The sequence below is a fragment of the Anarhichas minor genome, unplaced genomic scaffold (assembly GCF_050575085.1).
Source record: "Anarhichas minor isolate MPS153535 unplaced genomic scaffold, ASM5057508v1 ptg000033l, whole genome shotgun sequence".
Classification (NCBI taxonomy): Eukaryota; Metazoa; Chordata; class Actinopteri; order Perciformes; family Anarhichadidae; genus Anarhichas; species Anarhichas minor.
Genome location: NW_027466479.1, coordinates 4,205,112 through 4,227,829, shown reverse-complemented (window position 1 = coordinate 4,227,829; position 22,718 = coordinate 4,205,112). Strand labels below are relative to the sequence as shown.

General features: G+C 41.4%; 1 protein-coding gene and 1 long non-coding RNA gene across 11 annotated transcripts in view; one reads left to right on the top strand and one right to left on the bottom strand.

Annotated features, from left to right (window-relative positions):
* Positions 1-2,463, bottom strand: part of LOC142965391 (uncharacterized) — a 13,487-nt gene extending 11,024 nt beyond the window's left edge. Inside the window, exon 1 of the long non-coding RNA XR_012957655.1 lies at positions 570-2,463. This is a non-coding gene — a long non-coding RNA (uncharacterized LOC142965391). The remainder of the gene's footprint in view (positions 1-569) is intronic.
* Positions 1-22,718, top strand: part of LOC142965380 (class I histocompatibility antigen, Non-RT1.A alpha-1 chain-like) — a 26,943-nt gene extending 4,225 nt beyond the window's left edge. Inside the window, exons 1-9 of one of the 10 annotated variants that reach the window (XM_076106299.1) lie at positions 1,438-1,595; positions 4,240-4,506; positions 4,921-4,980; positions 8,084-8,131; positions 9,303-9,581; positions 19,580-19,909; positions 20,675-20,797; positions 21,375-21,464; positions 21,952-22,718. In XM_076106299.1, the coding sequence (XP_075962414.1) occupies positions 1,541-1,595; positions 4,240-4,506; positions 4,921-4,980; positions 8,084-8,131; positions 9,303-9,581; positions 19,580-19,909; positions 20,675-20,797; positions 21,375-21,445 (1,233 nt within the window). In that variant the 5' untranslated portion in view covers positions 1,438-1,540 and the 3' untranslated portion in view covers positions 21,446-21,464; positions 21,952-22,718. Of the gene's footprint in view, positions 1-1,437; positions 1,596-4,239; positions 4,507-4,920; positions 4,981-8,083; positions 8,132-9,302; positions 9,582-19,579; positions 19,910-20,674; positions 20,798-21,374; positions 21,465-21,951 lie in introns of those variants that run through there. The other 9 variants (XR_012957651.1, XR_012957652.1, XM_076106298.1 and 6 more) reach the window with 9 other exon arrangements.

Below are 22,718 nucleotides of genomic sequence, written 5' to 3'. Positions count from 1 at the left end.
ACCATTTGTTTACATCAGCAATAAAGTCATTGACACTGAGCATTTTTAGTTTATACCACATTTCATGTTTATCCACCTCCTCTTCAGGTAACAACCCCATCAACATTTCATGTATTTCTTTTGCTTCACCAGAGATTATATTTTTCAAATGTACCTTTTACCTCTATAACATAACCTTTATCACCCATCAAATCAACAATTATCTCTTTGAGATTATGTGCTCTTTGGAATTTCACCTCTCTTTGTTTTTGCAAGTTGACGATTTTTTCCATAAGAGCTTTTTCTGTCAATTTAACAGTCCGCTTTTTTACAGTGTATTCCATATCACCAGATTCAACCCGAGACTCTGTCTCAGTTAAGAGTTCAGAATCGGCAGCGTGATCTTCTTCCATTGTCAGTTACGCACATTCAGTTTTGTGAATACGCGCTCAGTTCATTTATACTGTCACCACCAAAGCATTGGATTTTACGCGCAAAGTCATGTGTGCACAATTACAACAATGGCCATTCCTTTGTTGGAGGTAGCGATACACATACCTTGGCGTTGAACTACATACAGTTGTTCTTACGTTATTTTTCCTCCGTGAGACAACCGCAGCTCCAACCTGCTCCTGTGCGCTTCAAACAGCTCCGGCTCTCCAACTGCTCCGGTGCGATCCAACTGCCTCCGGTGGGCTCCGCCGCTTCACCGACTGCCTCCGGCGGTCCAACAGCTCCGGTCCGGTCCAAAGGACAAGATGATAGCCTCCAGCAGCTGGTCCCGGAACGCAGTCAAACGCCAGCAGAGCTTACACGCTTTCCTCAATGAAGCAGTTTTTGACTTATTGTAGTGACCGTTGCTTCCCAATAAAAAGTCACTACGGTTGCTGAAATGTTTGTTCTGACGCGTGCCATAAATAACGAAGTCCAGTTTCCAATATAGGCATTTTATTTCTCACATAAGAGTTCCACTACTTTCTATTCAGTTATCCATTTTCTCCATAAACCAATAAATCATAACATTTACATTCGTTAAATGTGCACGGTCAAAAACTGTTTGCTTCTACCTATTAGCAACAACCTGTGTCCAATGACCCCACTGATTATATTACCTGTGGCCTGATTCACACCGGCACTACGCCCCCATGTGGTGGGAGGTTGTACAAAAACAACGAAATGGCTCTAACACACCGGCCCCTAATTGGTTCTGGCAGCAGACAAAACAATTATTTATACGTTTTACAGAAGGAGCCATTACATTAGGAACAAAAATGTACTGTTTTTAACGAAATGGCCCCAACAACCAGAATAAAGCCCCGCGTGTCCGTGTCTCCTTCATCCTCTCACACGGGCTCAAACGACATCACACTACTTTCACTTTCGTTCACTAACCTCAGTGGGTCGCTTCTACCTAGTTATACGTGACGTAATGCTCAGCTTAAATTCCCATTGGCTCCTCCTCTCTCCCTCAGCTCAGTCCTGATCCTGGAGCTGAACGGACTGGATCACTTTCTCACTTTAATAATAAAATGTACCAAAAGTTAAGATTTGACATTTCACTATGGAGGCGTTGATTCTGTCTCTCCTGATGATAAACCTTCATGGCGCAGCAGCAGGTGAGTTAACACTTTGTTATTCATCAGTTTAAGGTTCTTTTGACAGTCTTTGATGTTTAGCTCCAGGACTTCCTCGTTGACGACAGAAAATGTTATAAAAAGTCAGAAATGCTCTTAAAGTCCACGTTAGTAGATCCTGTGTGTGCAGCTCAGTGATTGGTCCCGACATGTTTCTGAGGTAGCCGCTGTTTCCTCGAGTGACTTTGTGAAAAGGACAGAAGTGAGTTATTTCTCTCACTCTGCTGTCGCTTTTATTTGGGACATTATTTCATAATATCAGCAGCATTCAGAGCGAAACGGTGTGAACGCGCTTAAAGCTCAGATGTCAGCATGACGCAGCGCAACAACAGTCCAACACCAGTCAGATGAATAAGAGCATAAAACATGACGTCACAACAACACTATATTTAGTGCACTTTTCTATTTCAATATCTAACTTCTTCATGTTTTATATAGAATGTGTGCTGCGGTTCATTCAGTGCTGTTTACAATGACTGTTATTGTATAAATGATGTCAATATTTAGTGTTAGTTATTTTCCTTCAGTAGACATAATGAACATATTCATACAGTCAGGAAACACGTCAGCACATTTCATCTCTCAGGCTGCTGTGGAGGTTTGGGACTTTTACTTTGAAACAACAAGTCAGTTGATGGTTGTTTTCCTGCTGAAGACAAACTACTTCCTGCTTTGTTGGTGTAATATTTCATATCGTTCACTAATAAACTCAATTACTGACACTTAATACATTACTCATGAATAATTATTTTGTTTTTCAATCTCTTCAGTGTACACTCCTTAAACAAGATATAAAGTGTCATCTGTAACTAAATAATACATATTTCATTATTAAACAGGAACAAGAAGAAAATAATATTATATATCAGCCTCTCATATTGAATAAATAACAAACAAAGATTTAGAGAATAACATGTGCACTCATAAAAACACACATAATGAATGACAACCTCCTGAACATGAATATTAAGTTCATATGGTGGTATTGTTTGACCTCTACATATTGTCTAAATATTGAAGCCATTCCTCAGATAATGATGACATTTGACTCCACACACTGAAACACACATCAGCGTTAACACTGACTTTAGTTGGTTGGGTCAGATTACATCACACTGAGGCCGTTTAGTGGAGCTGGACTGATAAATCAGACGTCGATATTATTTGTGGATATGAGCTTATTGCAGATATTTGGGTAAATACATATTGGCTGATGAGTAAGAAGAAATAGAAATGAAGAAATGTCAAACTAAGTTTGAGCTCATTCATAAACATGTCTTCATGACAGAGTCTGTCCTCCAGAGAGCACAAGTTCATTTTTAAACTGTGAAATGTTCCACTTAGTTTGTATCTTAGTCACAAAAAACAACAACTAATGAATCTGAATCAAGTCTGTTTATGATATGTGTTCATATTAATAATACTATCAGCTGATGTATTTAAGTTTTAAATTATATTGATGTCAGTATCGGCCTCAGAAGTCCAGCATCCGTCTGGCAGTACTGTTGAAGTATTTGATGTATTAACAGGAAATAGATTTATTCTTGGACAGATTTGCAAAATATTTTTGTGACCAGTGCAGAATTTATAAACTCAGAAATATGACGTACATGCATTCAGACACAGAGGACAGCGGAGGATTCTGAAACAGACCATAATGTGATCAGCAAAACTCACAGACACCTGCAGGAAGTTTACTCTGCTGATGCTTTAAAAAATATCTAGATTAATCTTTTAGTGTCAGGACTGAGTGAATAAACATCAGTTCATGGTGGAGGGGATGAAATTTAACAAAAGATATTAAAGTTCATAATTAATCTGTTTTTAATCCAACTAATACAAATGTAAACTAGATCAAATATTACAAAGAAGTTTCTTGAATATTAAGTTGTGTCCATCCGGTAACATTTTACTGAGAGCATCATAATATTCAGCAGATTAAATTTTCCACAAAGATATTTGGAGTTAAACTTAAACATAATTCTTCAGTTTACATAAATCAATATATATGAAAGTGAGGGACTGGGTCAGTTTTTTTTTTTTTTTTGGTTGTATTTAAAAAAATAACCTTTATACTCAAACATCTGAAATCCACAAACCCTCTGACAACAAAATCAAAAAATATAATGAATTATATAAGGAATAAAAAGAGCATAATAACCCACTTTGAAACCGTATGAGGAGAAGTGCTGCTAGTTTAACTTCAGGAAACTCACAGAGTTCAAAGTTATTATTTAAAACCTCAGAAGAAGAAATGTGAGATGTCAGTGGTCACAATTTATTATATAAAATAGAGATCATAAAGGACTTTATATGAAATAGAAGATGTTTTAATCTGCTGGATATATGAAATATAATATTAATCACATGCAGCGTTCATGTTTTGGTCAGAGGTTTGTGATTTCACACTTAAACTAATCTGATGATGACGAGTGTAAACTACTAATGATGCGTCCTGAAGAAGATGACACTAAACTAGATGAAAACATCTTTCTGTCAATCAAAGTCAGCTACACATCTGCATGATCTAAATATGTGACTTGTTTCATATTTCATTTCAGAATAGATAGTTTTTAAAACAGAATCATCAGAAATATTAAATGATGACTTTATCTTTCTGTTCCAGTGACTCACTCTCTGAAGTATTTCGACACTGCGTCCTCTGGAGTCCCAAACTTCCCAGAGTTTGTGGCTGTTGGGTTGGTTGATGACGTTGAGATGGTTCGCTATGACAGTAACACCAGGAGAGCAGAACCCAAACAGGACTGGATGAGCAGACTCACAGCAGATGATCCTCAGTTCTGGCAGGGTCAGACTGAGATTGCTATGGGCGCCCAGCAGGTCTACAAAGCCAACATTGAAACAGTAAAGCAGCGCTTCAACCAAACTGGAGGTTTGTTTATGTTTCACACATTTTGTTGATATTGTCATCCTGTACTTTAGTAAACATATGTCACATATACACACACACACACACACACACACACACACACACACACACACACACACAGTTAAATTCAATTCAATTAAATTTATTTTTGTACAGCCCAAAATCACAAATCACAAATTTGCCTCACAGGGCTTTACAATCTGTGCACATGTGACATCCTCTTGTCCCGGAACCCTCACATCGGAACAGGAAAATCTCCCCCAAAAAACCCCTTTAACAGGGAGAAAAGAGGGAGAGACCTGTGGGAGAGCAACAGAGGAGGGATCCCTCTCCCAGGATGGACAGAAGTGCAATAGATGTCATGTGTACAGAATGAACAGCATAACAGAAATACAACATATTCAATGTATATGACAGAACCACGGCAGGAGGCAAGACTAGGTCCAGGTATAACCCGGATCCACAGGAACCTGCAAGGTGAGAAAGCACAGAGACTCTAGTGAAGAAGCAAAGGCATTAATGTGCATTAATGGTATCTGTAATATAAAATAGTAATGTGAGTAATAATAAAAATGATATTAGCAGTGGGAGTCAGCAGCGCCATGTCGGGAGGAAGGACCAGGGTAGAGATGAAACTACGATGCATGGAAACCTGTGAGGCGAGAAAGCACAAAGACTCCGGGGAAGAAGCAAAGTTAGTAATGAGCATTAATGGGACATCAATTCATACAGAAAGAGATGAAGAAGAGGAGAGAGGAGCTCAGTGTATCCGAAGTGCCCCGGTAGTCTAAGCCTATACCAGTTTGTCTAAGGGCTGGTCCAAGGCAAACCTGAGCCAGCCCTAACTATAAACCTGATCCAGGCCTAACTATGAGAGTTATCAAAAAGGAAAGTCTTAAGACTACTCTTAAATGTGGTGAGTGTGTCTGCCCCTCGGACTGAAACTGGAAGCTTGTTCCACAAAAGAGGAGCTTGATAACTGAAGGCTCTGGCTCCCATCCTACTTTTTACGACTCCAGAACAACAAGTAACCCTGAATTTAGGGAGCGCAGCTCTCTAGTAGGATAATATGGTACTATAAGCTCTTTAAGATATGATGGTGCCTGACCAGTTCGGGCTTTGTAGGTAAGTAAAAGGATTTTAAATTATATTCTAGATTTTACAGGGAACCAGTGCAGAGAAGCTAATACAGGAGTAATATGATCTCTTTTCTTAGTTCTTATTAGTACACGAGCTGCAGCATTCTGAATCAACTGGAGAGATTTAAGACGTATAGAGCAGCCTGAAAATAAGGAATTGCAGTCCAGAGGTAACAAATGCATAAACAAATTTCTCTGCATCACTTTGAGACAGGATGTGCCTGATTTTTGAAATATTACGTTGTTGAAAAAAGGCAGTCCTAGAAATTAGTTTTATCTGAGAGTTAAAAGACAAATCCTGATCAAAGATAACTCCAAGATTCTTTACGGTGCTGCTGGATGCCAGCGCAATGCCATCTAGAGAAACTATATCATTAGATAACTGATTCCGGAGGTGTTCTGGGTCTAGTAGAATAACTTCAGTTTTGTCTGAGTTTAACATCAGGAAGTTGCAGGTCATCCAGGTTTTTATGTCCTTAAGACATGCTTGCAGTTTAGCGAGCTGGTTGGTTTCATCTGGTTTGATCGATAGATATAACTTAGTATCATCTGCATAACAATGAAAGTTTATAGAGTGTTTTCTGATAATATTGCCTAAAGGAAGCAGATATAAGGTGAACAAGATTGGTCCAAGCACAGAACCTTGTGGAACTCCATAACTAACTATTGTTACGTAGAAAGTCACACAACCGATTCGCAACTGCTTTCTCAAGGATCTTAGAGAGGAAGGGAAGGTTAGAGATCGGTCTACAGTTGGCCAACACCTCTGGATCGAGAGTGGGCTTCTTAAGAAGATATTTAATTACAGCTACTTTGAAGGACTGTGGTACATGGCCTGTTAGTAAAGACAGGTTGATCACAGACGTGCTAACTAACGGTAAAACTTCTTTAAGCAGCCTAGTCGGTATAGGGTTTAAGAGACAGGTAGAAGGTTTAGATGTAGAAATTGTTGAAGTCAATTTGTCAAGGTTGATGGGAGTAAAGCCATCTAAATATATATCAGGGTTTACAGCTGTTTCTAAGGTTACTCTATTTGAGGAAAGATCGGTACTAGTCGAGGGCTGTAAATTGTTAATGTTCTCTCTAATAGTTGTGATCTTATCATTAAAGAAGTTCATGAAGTCATTGCTACTGAGGTCTATAGGGATACTCGGCTCAACAGAGCTGTGACTCTCTGTCAGCCTGGCTACAGTGCTGAAGAGAAACCTGGGATTGTTCTTATTTTTCTCTATTAATGATGAGTAATAAGCTGCTCCTGCATTACGGAGGGCCTTCTTATACGTTTTAAGACTGTCTCGCCAGACTAACCGAGATTCTTCCAAGTTATTGGAACGCCATGTTCTTTCAAGTTTTCGCGATGTCAGCTTTAATTTGCGGGTTTGAGGGTTATACCATGGAGCGAACCTCCTTTGTTTTACTAACTTCTTTTTTAGAGGAGCAATAGAGTCTAGTGTCCTTCTCAGTGAGCTTGTAGCTCTATCGACAAGATCATCAATCTGGGTCGGACTAAAGTTATCACAGGAGTCCTCTGTTATATTGAAGCATGGTATTGAGTTAAATAAAGACGGAATCGCTTCTTTAAATTGAGCTACGGCACCATCAGATAGACATCTAGTGTAGTAACTCTTGCTTACCGGTGTACACTCCGTTAGTAGGAATTCAAAGGTTATTAGATAATGGTCCGATAAAAGAGGGTTCTGTGGAAAGACTATTAAATCTTCTATGTTAATGCCATAAGTCAGAACCAGGTCGAGGGTTAAAACAGTGAGTGGGTTTCTGTACACTCTGACAGAAACCAATCGAATCTAATAATAAGATAAACGCAGTACTGAGGCTATTATTCTCGACATCAACATGAATATTAAAGTCACCCACAATAATTACTTTATCTGTTTTAAGGACTAGACTTGATAAAAACTGAGAAAATTACGATAGAAATTCAGAATACGGACCTGGGGCCCGGTATAATATAACAAATATAACTGGCTGTATTGTTTTCCACGTTGGGTGTGAAAGACTAAGAACCAGGCTTTCAAATGAGTTATAATCTAGTTTAGGTTTAGGGTTTAATAATAGGCTTGAGTCAAAGATGGCTGCTACTCCACCTCCTCGGCCGGTGCCTCGAGGAATGTGAGTATTAATATGACTTGGGTGGGTAACTGCTCTAATCGAAGCTCAGAGAAGTGTGTAAGACTGCAACTCTGCTTCCTGGTCTGAACTCTGGGTTGTCATGGATTAGGTCCACAAAGAAACTGGGTCAGATTTGCAGAAATGAGATCTGCTCCATCCAAAGTGGGATGAATGCCGTCCCTCCTAAGCAAACCAGGTTTTCCCCAGAAAGTGTCCCAGTTGTCTACGAAGCCCACATTGTTTGCTGGGCACCACCACGACAGCCAGCGGTGGAACGATGACATGCGGCTAAACATTTCATCATTGGTCAGGTTCGGGAGCGGGCCAGAGACAACTACGGAGTCCGACATGGCTTTTGCGTATGTACACACAGATTCCACATTAACTTTAGTGATCTCCGAGAGCCGTAGTCGGGTGTCATTACCGCCGACGTGAATAACAATCTTATTGTATTTACGGTTATCTTTAGCCAGTACTTTCAGATAGGACTCAATGTCGCCTGCTCTGGCCCCGGGTATACATGTAACTGTAGCCTCTGGTTTCGCTAGCTTCACGTTTCTCAGAATAGAGCTACCTATGACCAGAGTTGGTTTCTCAGCTGAGAACCATCTGAAGATTTCACCTCATCCTCTCAGAACTTGACAGACATTTTCATGAGTTTCTGACATTTTAAAATATTTTATAATAAACATATATGTGTTACATAACAAATGAAGACACACCCCCAAAGTGTTCACACTTTACTGACATTTTACAGTGTAAACAATTTATGGATTCATTAAAAACAGTCATTACATAATCAGCAAAGACAAGAATAATTAGTTTGAGCCCTAAATATGGAGAATAATACAGATGAGAGTCAATTAACTTCACTATGGTGTGTTTATGCCATAATAAACATATATAATGTTAAAATAAGGAATCTATTAGTTGTTAAACAGAAAATGAATTCACATAAATGTTGATAATCAGATGATCACTCAAGTCTTTTATCAAGAAAACATGTCAAACATTTTCTAGTTCCAGTTTCTCAAATATGAGAAAGTTCTGCTTTTCTCTGATTAATATCATTTCATATTAAATATTGTTCAGTGTTGTTCAGACTAAAGAAGCAATCTGAAGATTTCACCTCTTCCTCTCACAACTTGACGAACATTTTCACGAGTTTCTGACATTTAAAAATATTTTATAATAAACATATGTGTTAAATAAATGAAGACACACCCCCTTCATCAGTGGTGACAAGAGGACATGAACAGAGTCAGGATGTCCCTCTGTTTCCCAGCAGTCTCTGCCTCCCTGTCTCTCTCTGAGACGTCCACACTGTCCAGCTGATGATTGGCTGTAAGTGGCTTCATCCAGCCAATGACAGCAGGAGGTGTAGACCCTCTGCTGTGTGTCTGTGGATCAGTGTGTCTCTGTGGTGAAGATGTGATGTCAACTGATGAGAGACGACTGTGATCTCACTCTGGTTTAATTCAGTCTCTCTCTCCCTCTCTCTCTCTCTCTCTGTCTCTCTCTCTCTCTCAGGTGTCCACATATTCCAGAGGATGTACGGCTGTGAATGGGATGATGAGACCGATGAGGTCAAAGGTTATGATCAGTTTGGTTATGATGGAGAAGACTTCATATCATTGGACCTGAAGACAGAGACATACATCGCTCCAAAACAACGGGCTGTCATCACCAAACACAAGTGGGATCATAACAGAGCTATGATGGCACATAGAAAACACTACTACACTCAGATCTGTCCTGAGTGGCTGAAGAAGTATGTGAACTACGGGAGGAGCTCTCTGATGAGAACAGGTAGAATCACATGACCTGATGTAGTTTCATGAAGCTTCTGTTGTTTCTGACCAACAGTCACATTACAACACATGTCAGCAACATACAGAGAGCTGCTGTGTCTCACACCTTTCTCCTCCCTCACCTCTCTTCCTCTCTCTGCCTCCTTCTCTCCTTCACCACATTTCCTCCCTCACACTCATCACCCCTCTGTCCCTCCATTCTCTCTCTCTCTCTTTGTCTCTGAACTGTTTCTGTCCCTCCATTCTCTCTCTCTCTCTCTCTTTGTCTCTGAACTGTTTCTGTCCCTCAGTTTCTCTCTCTGTCTCTTTTTTTTTTTTGATACTTAAAGATTTTATTACGGTTTTTTTTTTTTTTTGTTGCAAAGAAAAACAAATCCCGACACGTAAAGGAATAATACTAGCAATTCATGCCTCTGGCAAAAAAGACCAGGAAGAATACATTTAAACAAATGGATAAATTAAACAAAAACAAAAACAAAATACATCAAAACAACCATGCAACATGCCAACAACATTGTCCGTCACTCGTGTCAATGTTGTGGAATATTTCTATGACTAGTCGGGAGAAGAGTATAAAGGTTTTTTAGTCAATATCAAATGAACAGATTCTTGATGAATGATCAAAGTGTGTAAATTCAATTTATTGCATTGCAAGCAAGGAGAGCAGTTTCACAGATACGTATTTCAGTAACCTGTGAGAGTGCCCCCAAGAATCATCTCCGTACATTCTTATTTATACCTTTACAAACAAAGGAGACAGTGAGAAGAAGGGGGGGACAAGTCATACGTGTGCATCAGTGTCTGGTACATGTCCTCTTCATTACAGGAAGGTGCCTCATTCTCTGTCGCTGCCCTATATGGCTTGCATGTTTCTCGTCTTATGCTATTGCCCTATATGGAATGTTTTATGTCACAGCGGGCACTTTCCTCTTACAGAGTCTATGCAGAGAACATGTTAAAACATATTTTACCGTTACATTCCACTCTTTTGATTACATTATAATCACATCAATATTGCAAAAATATGTTTTTGTGAGATCAAGTCTCTGGTTGTTTTAAGCAAGCAATACAGTTCAATAAACACAAAAATAAAAAGATAAAAATCAAAACTGTCCTTAGACCTGAATATCGAAACCATCTAAAGAGTCAGTGTCGCTGTCGACGTTGTCTGCATAGTCAAATGTCGGAAATCGGTCATGGTCAATCTCCTTTTGGTCTCCTTCAATGATCACTTGATATTGAACCATTTGTTTCGTCAACGCACTCGAAATCAGACGGCGGGCTATTGGTATGAAACAAGAAACGAAAATCAAGAAAGCCAGTAAGATGAAACTAATGGAGATGATCGTGCTCTTCCATGTGTACCATAGACGTGAGAGGAAATCAGGTTCCGGTGTGGCATCCTTAGCCATGGCGTCCTGTAATTTAGTCATGTTCAATATTGCCTGATGAATAACTCCACCATCAACATCATTTTCTGGAATGAAAGTACAGCAATTTTCACCTACGATAGCACAAACGCCTCCTTGAGCTGCTGTCAGTTGGTCTAACACCATACGGTTCTGCATAATCATCAAACGCATGGAGGTCAGCTCTTCGCGAATACCTTTTACTGCAGCTAAAGTCATGTTCACAAAGCTTTTAAAACGGTAGTCAACTGTTTCAATACGCAAAGTATTTTTGCCCACTCCTGCCCAGGGGAATAAACCCCATAACACCTTCTTGACGATGTTGTTGTGAAGAGGCAGGCATTCGGGAACATACATAGCAGTTTGACCTATTTGTCGCCTTTGCAACATACTCTGCATAGCGCCACCACATGTTCATAGAATAGGGGTTCTTTGGTGACACCCCTACGTTCATCCAACTATGTTCTAGGTGTACTATGGAAGTCCGTTTTACCCGCTTTACAGTTGTGTTTGTCCGTGTGCTGTCACCGTGAGTCGTTGAGTTGGAAGTCAGTGTGTCAGTAGTTTTGTTATTATGTCGGTTGCGGAGGTCTTCAACATGTTTATGGTGATATAAGAGGATAGGCAATAGTACACATAAACCCATGATTACAAAAATACAATATGTGAAACGAGTGCCACCTACCCTCCTAAGAGGGCTCCATGGGCGCTGTCGCTCCATGGCAAAAGTACAACAGCCAACCAAGTTTGTATGGAGTTCACCCGAGCAACTGGTTTGTGTGAGCAGTTCTGTTTGTGTTGACACCGTGAGGTTTCCACAAAACTGTCAGAGACACTGTTATCTAGCCACTCTTTTGGTTAGAGCAGGTAAGTAGTACATGAATAAATTGAAAAAGAAAACAATCAATCATATGAATATGGTTACAATGAAACAAACGATTTTCGTGTCCCTCTAGAGAGGACCTGGTCGCGTTCCTTTTCTTGTGTTTATAGGATGAAACACATGTTGACACGGGCTCTGCCAGCCGTCTTTCTTGCGTGGCATCAGCGTTGGGAAGTAGACAGTTAACACAGATCACGCAAGCGTCTGTCGGTCAACTGCCCGTTGTGATTCCGTCCGTGATCACTGCATCTCTTCTGTTGGTGGCTCCGTCTGTCCTTCCTCCCTCGGTGGTGCCTGTTGGCTGACACTTGTTGTAGGTGCGAGCTCACCTGTAGCTTCAGTTGGTGCGTCTCCTGGATTTGGAACCTTCTTGCAGTGGGACGCGTGGACCCAAGTTGCCCTCTCAGCTACTTTGACAGCCGTCTGAGTAACGAGGAGGATCTGGAATGGTCCCTGCCAGCGTCGTGCGTTCCAGTGCTTCCTTCTGAAGTCTTTCACCACCACGAAATCACCAGGTTTCAGCTTGTGGAGAGGTCCTTCAGCTGGCCTTGGGAGAGCGGCAGACACCTGTTGTCTTATATTAGATAAAGCAGAGGAAAGTTGTGCACAATATGTTAACATTTCATGTTCGCATAAGGCGGTTGAAGGAAGTGGTGCCTTCGGAGCTTCTGTGCCTACATGAGGAGGAAAACCAAACAGTATCTCAAAAGGACTCAGATTGCTTCGTGTTCGTTTTCTCATTCTCATGTACACCAGCACTAGAGGCAGGGCTTTTGTCCAAGGCAGACCTGTGTCAGCACAACATTTTGCTAACTTAGTCTTAAGTGTTCCATTTTCTCGTTCAACAGCGCCACCACTGGCTGGATGATAAGCACAGTGTGTTCTTAAGTCGATACCCAAGTATGCACTTAATTCTGTAATGGCCTGATTGACAAAATGAGAACCATTGTCACTTGATATTTTAGTAGGAATGCCCCAACGGGGAATGATTTCAGAAATCAGAGCCTTTGCTACCGTTGCAGCAGTTTGCTTACTGGATGGAAATACTTCGACCCACTTGGACCACATGTCTACCATCACTAGACAGTGTTTCTTACCTTCAGATGGAGATAGTTCAACAAAATCCATCATGATATGCTCAAAAGGGCGTGTTGGAGGTGGATGTGCAGCCTGGCTGGACACTGCCACGGGCCTGCCTACATTGTGAGTAGAGCAGGTTACACATGCAGAACAAAATTTTTGTGCACATGCTGTGAACCCTTTAGTGAACCATGTTTCATTTAATGCACTCAACATTCCCCCTTTTGACACGTGGTCTAACCCATGTGTCAACTTAGCATAATGGCTGAAATAATGCTTAGGCAGACATGGTTTAGCATCAGGCCCTGACCACAGTCCGTCTGTGTATGTGCAACCTGAAGTTGACCACAGCCGACGCTCTTCCGGAGTGGAGAGTGACTGCATCGCTGTAAGAGAAGAAGGAATGGAGACGCATGAAAACATGAGAGCTGAGGAAGCAGGGAGAGGAAGCCGTGCAGCAGCTTTAGCGGCTACGTCAGCACGAGCATTTCCTCTGGAAACGTCGTCAGTGTGATTAGTGTGAGCTGCACACTTACATACTGCGATGGCCGTGGGCAGAAGAATCGATTCTAACAGTTCAGCAATGAGAGTGTGATGCAGGACAGGTTTACCGTCAGATTTAAGGAACTTCCTATGTTTCCACAGAGTTCCAAAATCCTGTACGACGCCGAATGCATAACGAGAGTCAGTGTGAACTGTGACTGTATTACCTTCAGCAAGTTTGCATGCTTTAGTGAGCGCGATGAGCTCAGCTGCCTGGGCAGAGAGGTGACATGGTAGAGGACCTGAACACAGCACATCAGAGTCAGAAACAACAGCAAAACCCACAAGATTAGTACCGGTCTGAGGATCGCGAGAGGCAGATCCATCCACATACATTACCATGTCGCTGTTGGGCAGCGGAGTGTCCATCAGATCAGGACGAGGAGTGCACTGAGCTTGGAGCTCAGCCAGGCAGTTATGCTCCTCTCCATCACCAGGAATGGGAAGTAATGATGCAGGGTTAAGATTAGTACAGCGTTTGACAGTTACGTTCGGCATGTCTAAGAGACATGTGTGATAACGCAAATATCGCGCTGCAGAAAGGTGAGATGATTTCTGTTCGAGGAGAATCAAAGACACCGAATGAGGAACGAGCAGGGTCAGTGGCGCGTACCCCACTATGTCACGTGAGGCAGCAAGTGCCTTTTCAGCCGCGGCCACTGCACGCAAACATTGTGGCAAGCCTGAAGCGACAGGATCGAGTTTTGCGGAGAAATACGCAACTGGTCGTAGTTTATCACCATGTGATTGTAGCAACACAGAGGTCATACAGCCCTGTCTCTCATCTACAGTCTGAGTGAATGGTTTGTTCGGATCTGGCAACCCAAGAGTTGGAGGTGTTTGCAAAACACATTTCATTTGTGTGAAGGCAGCGAAACCTTCCTTTGTCCAAATTATTTTGTCATGTGCGGTGAGATTTTTACCGTGAATCAAACTTGATAATGGCTGCTCCATTTGTGAGTAGTTAGGTATGAACGACCGACAGTATGAACACATACCTAAAAACGACATCATTTGTTTTTTAGTGTTAGGTTTTGGTATCGACACGATTGAAGCGATTCTTTTAGGGGAGAGGGTTTTCCCTTCTCCGGAAATGTCATGACCTAAGAAATGTACATTTTGCGTTACAAACTGTAATTTAGATAGGCTGGCCTTGTGGCCTTCTTGTGCTAGGTGTTGTAGCAATTTAATTGTGTCTTTCTGACACTGTGCCTGAGTAGGAGCTGCGATAAGGCAATCGTCAACATACTGCAGAAGTGCAGAGCCTGGCGAGAGAGTTAGACTTTCTAAGCTTTCTCTGAGTGCATCATTGTAGATGGTTGGAGACTCGGTGTAGCCTTGACACAGTCGAGTGAAGGTGTATGGCTTACCATTGAAGTTGAAAGCAAACCAAAATTGGCTGTCTTTGTCAACTGGGACGCTGAAAAAAGCATTTGACAGGTCAACCACAGAGAACCATTTAGCTTCAGGAGGAATCTGAGCTAGAATAGTGTAAGGATTAGGCACATTTGGTGCACGTGCATGAATTGCAGCATTTACTGCTTTAAGATCTTGCACGAAACGCCATTCAGTAGGTTTGCCTGCATCTCTGATCTTTTTAACAGGAAATATCGGTGTCCTGACCGGTGAGTCTGGACAGGGAATAATCACGCCTGCTTTCAGGAGTGAGTCAAACACTGGTGTAATACCGTCAATGGCCTCTTGTCGCAGAGGGTACTGGTGTTTGTGGGGGCGGAAGTCAGAGCGTGGAGTGATGACGACCGGTTGGCAGTTGTTGATCAAACCCACGTCATATTTGTGCACCGCCCAGAGTGTCTGTGGAACAGAGGCAAGGGCAGGATAAATTGCTGTGGGATTAGTTACAAACGTCTTGATCTTATTGTTGTGCTCATAAAACACATAAACAGATCTGCAGGCGGGTGTTAAGAGCACACAAAAAGTTCTGAAAAATCCAGTGGATGTCGAGCGCAGGACATGGGGATCACATGTTGTTTCCCAGTCAGTTAACGCCTCGCATTGTGCTACGAACGGTCCCAAATCTCTCCATTGATCAGTGCGTCCCTTGGACAGCGAGATATGTGGGAATGAGTCGTCAACTTGAAACAATTCTTTCTGTGTTGGAGAAAGAGAGACAGACACAGCAGATTTGTAAGTTGACCAAAACAGAGTAGAACAAACAATTGCATCATTAATGCCTTCAAAAAATTTGTCCTCATAAGAGTCGTCTGGACCCTCAGAGACATGTGAAGTGCAATGAAGATGTTCAGGGTTCATACGATCAGCATGAGGGGAGACACGCGCATCTGCCTCATGACAAAGTTTCCGTGCATCATCAACAGGAAGCCACCACTGATAAACAAAAAGAGGGTCAGAGGGAGTCAGTTGCATCATTTGGTGTGCGACTCTACGCCTAACCACTTTCAGTCCATCAGGAGATGACGTCAAACAGATGCCGTATGAGCACATTAAGTCTCTGCCCAATAAATTAATAGGACAAAAAGAAGAAAGCAAAAACGAATGTTTCACTTTAATGTCAGATTCTAGGTCAGTCTGGTCAGTGTGTACACTCGTCATAGGAACCGTAAATTTTTCAGTTACTGTTAACCCCGAGGCCCCTTGAGAATATACAAAACGTCCACTCATTTTCTGATTTGGAAAATGTTTCTGTTGAATCACAGAGTGAGTAGCTCCCGAATCTACCAAAAAGGTTAAAACTTTCCCTTCTACATTCACCTGTGTAGTCGGCATTTCTTTATATGAATCTGAGGAAAACATTGAATAAGTGTGTGGTCGTGGTGTAGATGCATTCAGTTGCTGCTGCTCTAAGTGTGAGATGATACTGAGGAGAGCAGCCTGTTGTTCTGCAGTGTGCGTGCGAGAAAGCGTGTCTTCATTGCTGCAAAGGATTGAGTGTGTCTGTGTGTGAGCTGAGCAGCGAGCTGAGCTTGTGTGTGTGTGCTTTTCACTTCCCTGTTGCAGAGTCATGGGGCAGGTAGCCGTACTCTCTCCAAACGCATCGTCTCCCTCCCCCACATCGCGTCAGTCAGAAGTGCCAAATTGTTGATGAAAGTCACCACCTCCGTCTCCTCCTTGTCGTCCACGTGGCTGTCGTGATCCGCTGTGTGCGGAGCGATGAGGGCACTGTCTAAACCAGTGTCCTGTTTCACCACAGCAGAAGCACACGTTGGGTTGAGTCTCCTGTGTGGCTCCTCCTTGTCGGTCGTCTTGGAAACGTCCGCGGCCTGCACCACGGTGCATTCCTCTTCCGCGCCCCCCCTGTTGGCCCCTCCTGTTGGCCCCTCCTGTTGCTGCTGCGTGATTGATAAAACAGCTTCGTCAGCACTGGAGTTCATGGAGGTGTTGGGGCTGAGCAAATCTGCCCGCTGTTCTGCTCCATGAGGATGGGTCAAGCCATGATGAATTCTGGGGTTGGGGCGTGGAGGGCAGAGGATGGGTGATGAAGGGGTTGGATGGTGAGGCTGGTGAGGCTGGAGATGCTCTGTAGTCAGCATTGCTCTGTTGAGCCATGTTTCTCTGCCCTGCGTGGAGGCGAGTCTCTGGTCTGTCAACCGTTGGACCAGGGCCAGTATATGGCGGAGGGGGTGGTGGTGGGTTGTCAGGTTGCTGGACGACACGCTGTGGGGAAGCCTGACAGCATGTGTTTAGGAGAGGACCGCCTGCTCCTGTAAGACTCGGATACATAGGAGAATGGGACACGGATGGATTATTCTGTGTGTCTGGAATCAGTTTTTCTTCTTTTAAACACGTCATTTGTTTAATCATTTGTTTTCTCTCCCTACAATCACATTCTGTTTGCCATTGAGCCAGACAGTTCTGGTTTTTCTCTATCATTTCCAAGTCTTTAACTCTAACCTTTTTACCACTCTTCATTTCTTTCAACCTTGCTTCTAAATCCCCTTGTAACATTTTAAGTTTAGCGGCACTTAATGAGCCGTTCTCTGGAAACCCAAACTCTTTTGACCAGTACGGGAGTAATTCCGTACATGCATTTCCATATTTCTGTCGCATCATTTCTACAATCGGACCCGAAGGCTCTGTGTGTTTAGTCTGCTTTCCACCCATCTTTCAGGCGTGGAACACGTTAACGTTTATCTTAATACAATACAGCCGTCGCTGTAAGGCGTAGTTTCTTTAGTAAAACTTTGCAAAAACCTTGTTTGAAATTCACGTTACGTTACTACCAACGGTCTTATTCCAAGTAGTTTGGAATTCACGTATGTAGGTTAATAACAACGGTCTTATTTCAGACAGAATTTGTTTGAAATTCACGTTAAGTTAATAACAACGGTCTTATTTCAAACAGTTTGAAATTCACGTTAAGTTAATAACAACGGTCTTATTTCAAACAGTTTGAAATTCACGTTAAGTTAATAACAACGGTCTTATTTCAAACAGAGTTTGAAATTCACGTTAAGTTAATAACAACGGTCTTATTTCAAACCTATTTGTGTAGTCAAGGATCTGTGTTACGATCTCAAAATGTTTTTATTCTGAGTTAAATCTTCACCTTATAACACAATCCTGTCTTCTACGTAAACACGTAAAATGATGCTCCAGAAATTCTAAATGGATTTTACATAAAGAATTCAAAAAACAAATATACAAATGTTAAAAACAATTGTATTCCCCAAATAATGATGACTACTTGATCATTCATCTGTGTCCGTTATATCTTATTTTTACGATATCAATAGTAATTGGAATTTCAACTTCTCACCGATTTGTAGAAATTAATTCTTTATCGTTGGATACGCGTGACGTCAATCAGGACTCCTTGGTTTCGCCGGCCCTCTCTCTCTCGTCTAAGGAGGTATGAGACAAGATCGTCAGTTGTGGATCCTGGAAAAGGCCTTTTTCTCCGGACGGTCCCCCGGAGCCTGACGGACAGTCAGCGTATCCCACTTCTGACACCAAGTTGTTGTGGAATATTTCTATGACTAGTCGGGAGAAGAGTATAAAGGTTTTTTAGTCAATATCAAATGAACAGATTCTTGATGAATGATCAAAGTGTGTAAATTCAATTTATTGCATTGCAAGCAAGGAGAGCAGTTTCACAGATACGTATTTCAGTAACCTGTGAGAGTGCCCCCAAGAATCATCTCCGTACATTCTTATTTATACCTTTACAAACAAAGGAGACAGTGAGAAGAAGGGGGGGACAAGTCATACGTGTGCATCAGTGTCTGGTACATGTCCTCTTCATTACAGGAAGGTGCCTCATTCTCTGTCGCTGCCCTATATGGCTTGCATGTTTCTCGTCTTATGCTATTGCCCTATATGGAATGTTTTATGTCACAGCGGGCACTTTCCTCTTACAGAGTCTATGCAGAGAACATGTTAAAACATATTTTACCGTTACATCAACCATAATTTCAGGATCAGATATCAAAATTATGTATTGGAAGAGTTCTATACACAGCAGTATTTATGTTAAGATCTAGATTTGCACAGATGAAGTAGCATCCTGTTTGAAGAGAGTACCTGTCTTTTTAAAAGATAATGAGCATCAACAATGAACAGAGTCAAAAACCCTGTGAGGTTAGAGAGGGCAAGTCACCAGCCAAGTTCTTGTTCTGACAAATATTTGGTCCATTTTGTCCATCTTGCTATGTATGTGTCTTTTCTTAATCTCAGTAGGAAAGTCAGTCTTTCCATATCGTGAATTTCTTTAATGATTTCAGTCCAATTTTCGACTGAAGGTAGGTCGGTTTGTAGCCACTTTCGAGTAATTGCATTTTTTGCTGCTACCGTTAATATTTTCAGGAGGTATCTGTCACTTCCTGTTATTCCTTCTGGTAGATCACCCAAATAAAGTGACTTGCATGTGAATAAGATCTGCTGGCCAAGAATATGCTGCATAATTGTCTCTCCCTTCTTTTATCAAGTCAACCTCAATGACATTTATTTGCATTGCATATAAATATATATATATATATATATATAGTGTATGTGTTACCAAGGCATTTAAAATACATTCCATCAAACATGAATGATAATATGAATACACAGTAAATGATAATAATAAAGAACCTATAACCTGTCTCTCTCTTCCCTCTCCAGAGCGTCCCTCAGTGTCTCTCCTCCAGAAGACGTCCTCCTCTCCAGTCAGCTGCCACGCTACAGGTTTCTACCCTGACAGAGCCACACTGTTCTGGAGGAAAGATGGAGAGAAGCTCCATGAGGACGTGGACCTTGGAGAGATCCTCCCCAACCACGATGGATCCTTCCAGATGAGCGCTGACCTGAAACTGTCATCAGTCCCAGCTGAAGACTGGAGGAGGTACGACTGTGTGTTCCAGCTGTCTGGTATGAAGGAGGACATCTACACCAGACTGGACAAAGCTGTGATCAGGACCAACGAAGCTGAGACTGAGATCAGGTGTGATGAAGGTGGGAAGCACACCTTTAGTTTACTGGAACAGTTTGTGTGTTTTTATGAGGACGGGAAGTTTAGTTTCCTTCAATTCTTTAGTTGTCAGTTTCTTTCATCTAGTTTTTATTTGTCGTCTATAATTTTAAAGCTTAGATCAGAATTAAACCAACGCAAGAGCCTCTGGACCAGAATTATGAACACTGTTTACTGAGCTGTGATTATATAGAAACGTATCAATCTTTGGTTTCTTTCTATGTTTTTGAAATAAGTTTGTTTTTTACCTTCTTTGTAAATAAGTAAAATATTCACAAAGAGTTTTCTTCAGACCGTGTGTAACTCTTTCATGTGTAACCACAGGTCAGAGATTGTAGAAGCTGTAGTGACTGAACTACTGCTCACTGTTAGAAGATGAACAGACAGAACTATGAAACACCTGGAGGAATGTATGTATCTATCAGTACATCAGTCACAATAAAGTTTATTCAAAGTGTGCTGACAGTCAGAAAGGAGTTTGAATATGTTTGTCAGAAGTTGTCGTTGTGTCACAAACCAACATATGAGACAGAAAGCAACACAAACACACAGCTGAGCAGAGAGAACACAGCTGGACGAGATCAAGAAGCAGAGATACAGTCATCATGTACAGACCAGATGAAGAAAGGACAGACAGATGGTGTGTGTGTTCAGGACTGTGGTCTGCTTGATGAATGGATGTTCTCCTCTTCTAACCTGCTTCATCTCTTCAGCTTGTGACTATTTTATTCTTGTTTTCTGCTCAACAGAGAAGCCCGCTTACATGACCTTCATCATCATCGCTGCAGTGGCTCTTCTTGCTCTCGTCATCATCGCTGTGGGTGGAGTCATGGTTTACAGGAACAGGAAAGATGAGAGACCCGAGCAGAGACGTTAGTACTTCATTAGTACTTCATTCGTATTTCATTAGTACTTCATGAGTACTTCATTAGTACTTCATTAGTATTTAATTAGTACTTCATTAGTACTTCATTAGTACTTCATTAGTATTTAATTAGTATTTCATTAGTACTTCATTGGTACTTCATTAGTATTTCATTAGTATTTGGATTTTAAGCTTTGAGTTGATGAAGAGACAAATTCATATTTTCATTAAACATTAATTTCTATTTATGTTATTTCATCATATTTGCTTTTATTCTTCATATATTAAGTTCAATTACTTTTAGATAATTCTGCAATTTTATAGCAATCGACGAACACTTTAAGGTAAAGTTGTTTTCTACACATTTTTTTAGACTGTTGATAAAAGTATTTATGACTTTTGGGGGAAAAGATAAATATAGCTTGATAATATTGATGATAGCATGATGATGTCAGAGAAGAGATGTGTTCATCAGTGGGAGGGGCTAGAAGAGGGGATCCTCTCCACTGGGAGGAAGCTGTTACAACACATTCTGACATTTTGGCTCTGAAGAACTAAAATGTTGTCTTTGCTTTTTATTTCAGCCAAATGCCCTCCGACCTCTGACAACAGCTCTGAGCTCTCTGAGCAGCTGAACCCTGCTCCTAAATGCTGAAGTCAGCGCCCTGCACACAGTGAGTTGCTTCATACGGGACATGAACTATTCACAGCTGCTGTTAAACAAAGCTGCCCTAAACTATGAGCAGAAGAAGCTCCTGTGATTGGTTCTTTATCCGCTGTAGAAGCTCTGGGACACGTTGTCGCTGTAAAGAACATCTTTGACTTCTTCCACAACGAAGGTGAAGCTGCTTCATTTGATGTGAAGTGAGATTATGAAGAGAAAGACACAGATGAGTTCAGAAAGCTTCACATCAGCAGCTCAGATAACGTCTCAAACATGAACCTTTACAAACACAGTGACACCAATTTATCAGATGAAAATAAGCAGTTATGACTTCATAAGCATGATGGTTAAATATTACAAAAGGTAATACTTATATGACTGAGTCATGAATATTTGATGTCTCAATGATTCTGTAAATATGAGGCTTTGTTTTAAACATTTGTGGTAAATGATTTAGTTTTCTCTTTGATGTGTTTGTTTTCTTTTTGTCTCTTCAGGTTTATGGATAAATATTTCACTGGATCAAGAAGTGGTGCCTCCACACTCTCCTCCATGAACTGTGAACTCATCACTTATTCATCATTCATATCATAAAGTCATTGAATCTAGTTGTAGATGCTCATCGATTGGAACACAAAGAAAACACATTTGAAAACTAGGAGCAAACATCAGTGGTGACGTTAAATGATTTGGATCGTTTAGTTTCAACTTAACAAAATGTAATTTCCTCTGATGAGATGTTCTTAAATCAAATGAGGAAGATTATTGTTGGAGATCTTCAGAACAATGAAAGCTTCACAGCACTCTGCACACACAAAGATTTGTGTTCATCTCAAACAAATCCTCCATATTTACACTTTAACGCTTCTGCTGTTGGGTTTCTGGTTAAATCAATATTGGTAACACAAATGTTAATTCACACACACACACACACACACACACACACACACATGTGCACTCCCATTGCCACACACACACTGGTAGGGTCTGGTGATATGAAGACATAAACCTTGAGATCAGAGATCTTTGAACCAGTAGAGTTTCTTCTCTTTTTATCCTGAGGAAGTCATTCTCTGGTTCTCTGCTTGGGTTCCATCACTGGAGGAAACGCTGCAAATCAATCAGCAGCACCAGAAACACGCTGCGGGAACTGGACGCCCGGAGTCTCCCGTAGGTGTTGGTGTAATGGTTTCCTATCTGAGTCTCTGCTGCTGGTAAACTGGACTCCAGCTCTCTCCCAGTGTGGACTGGGATTGACTCCAGT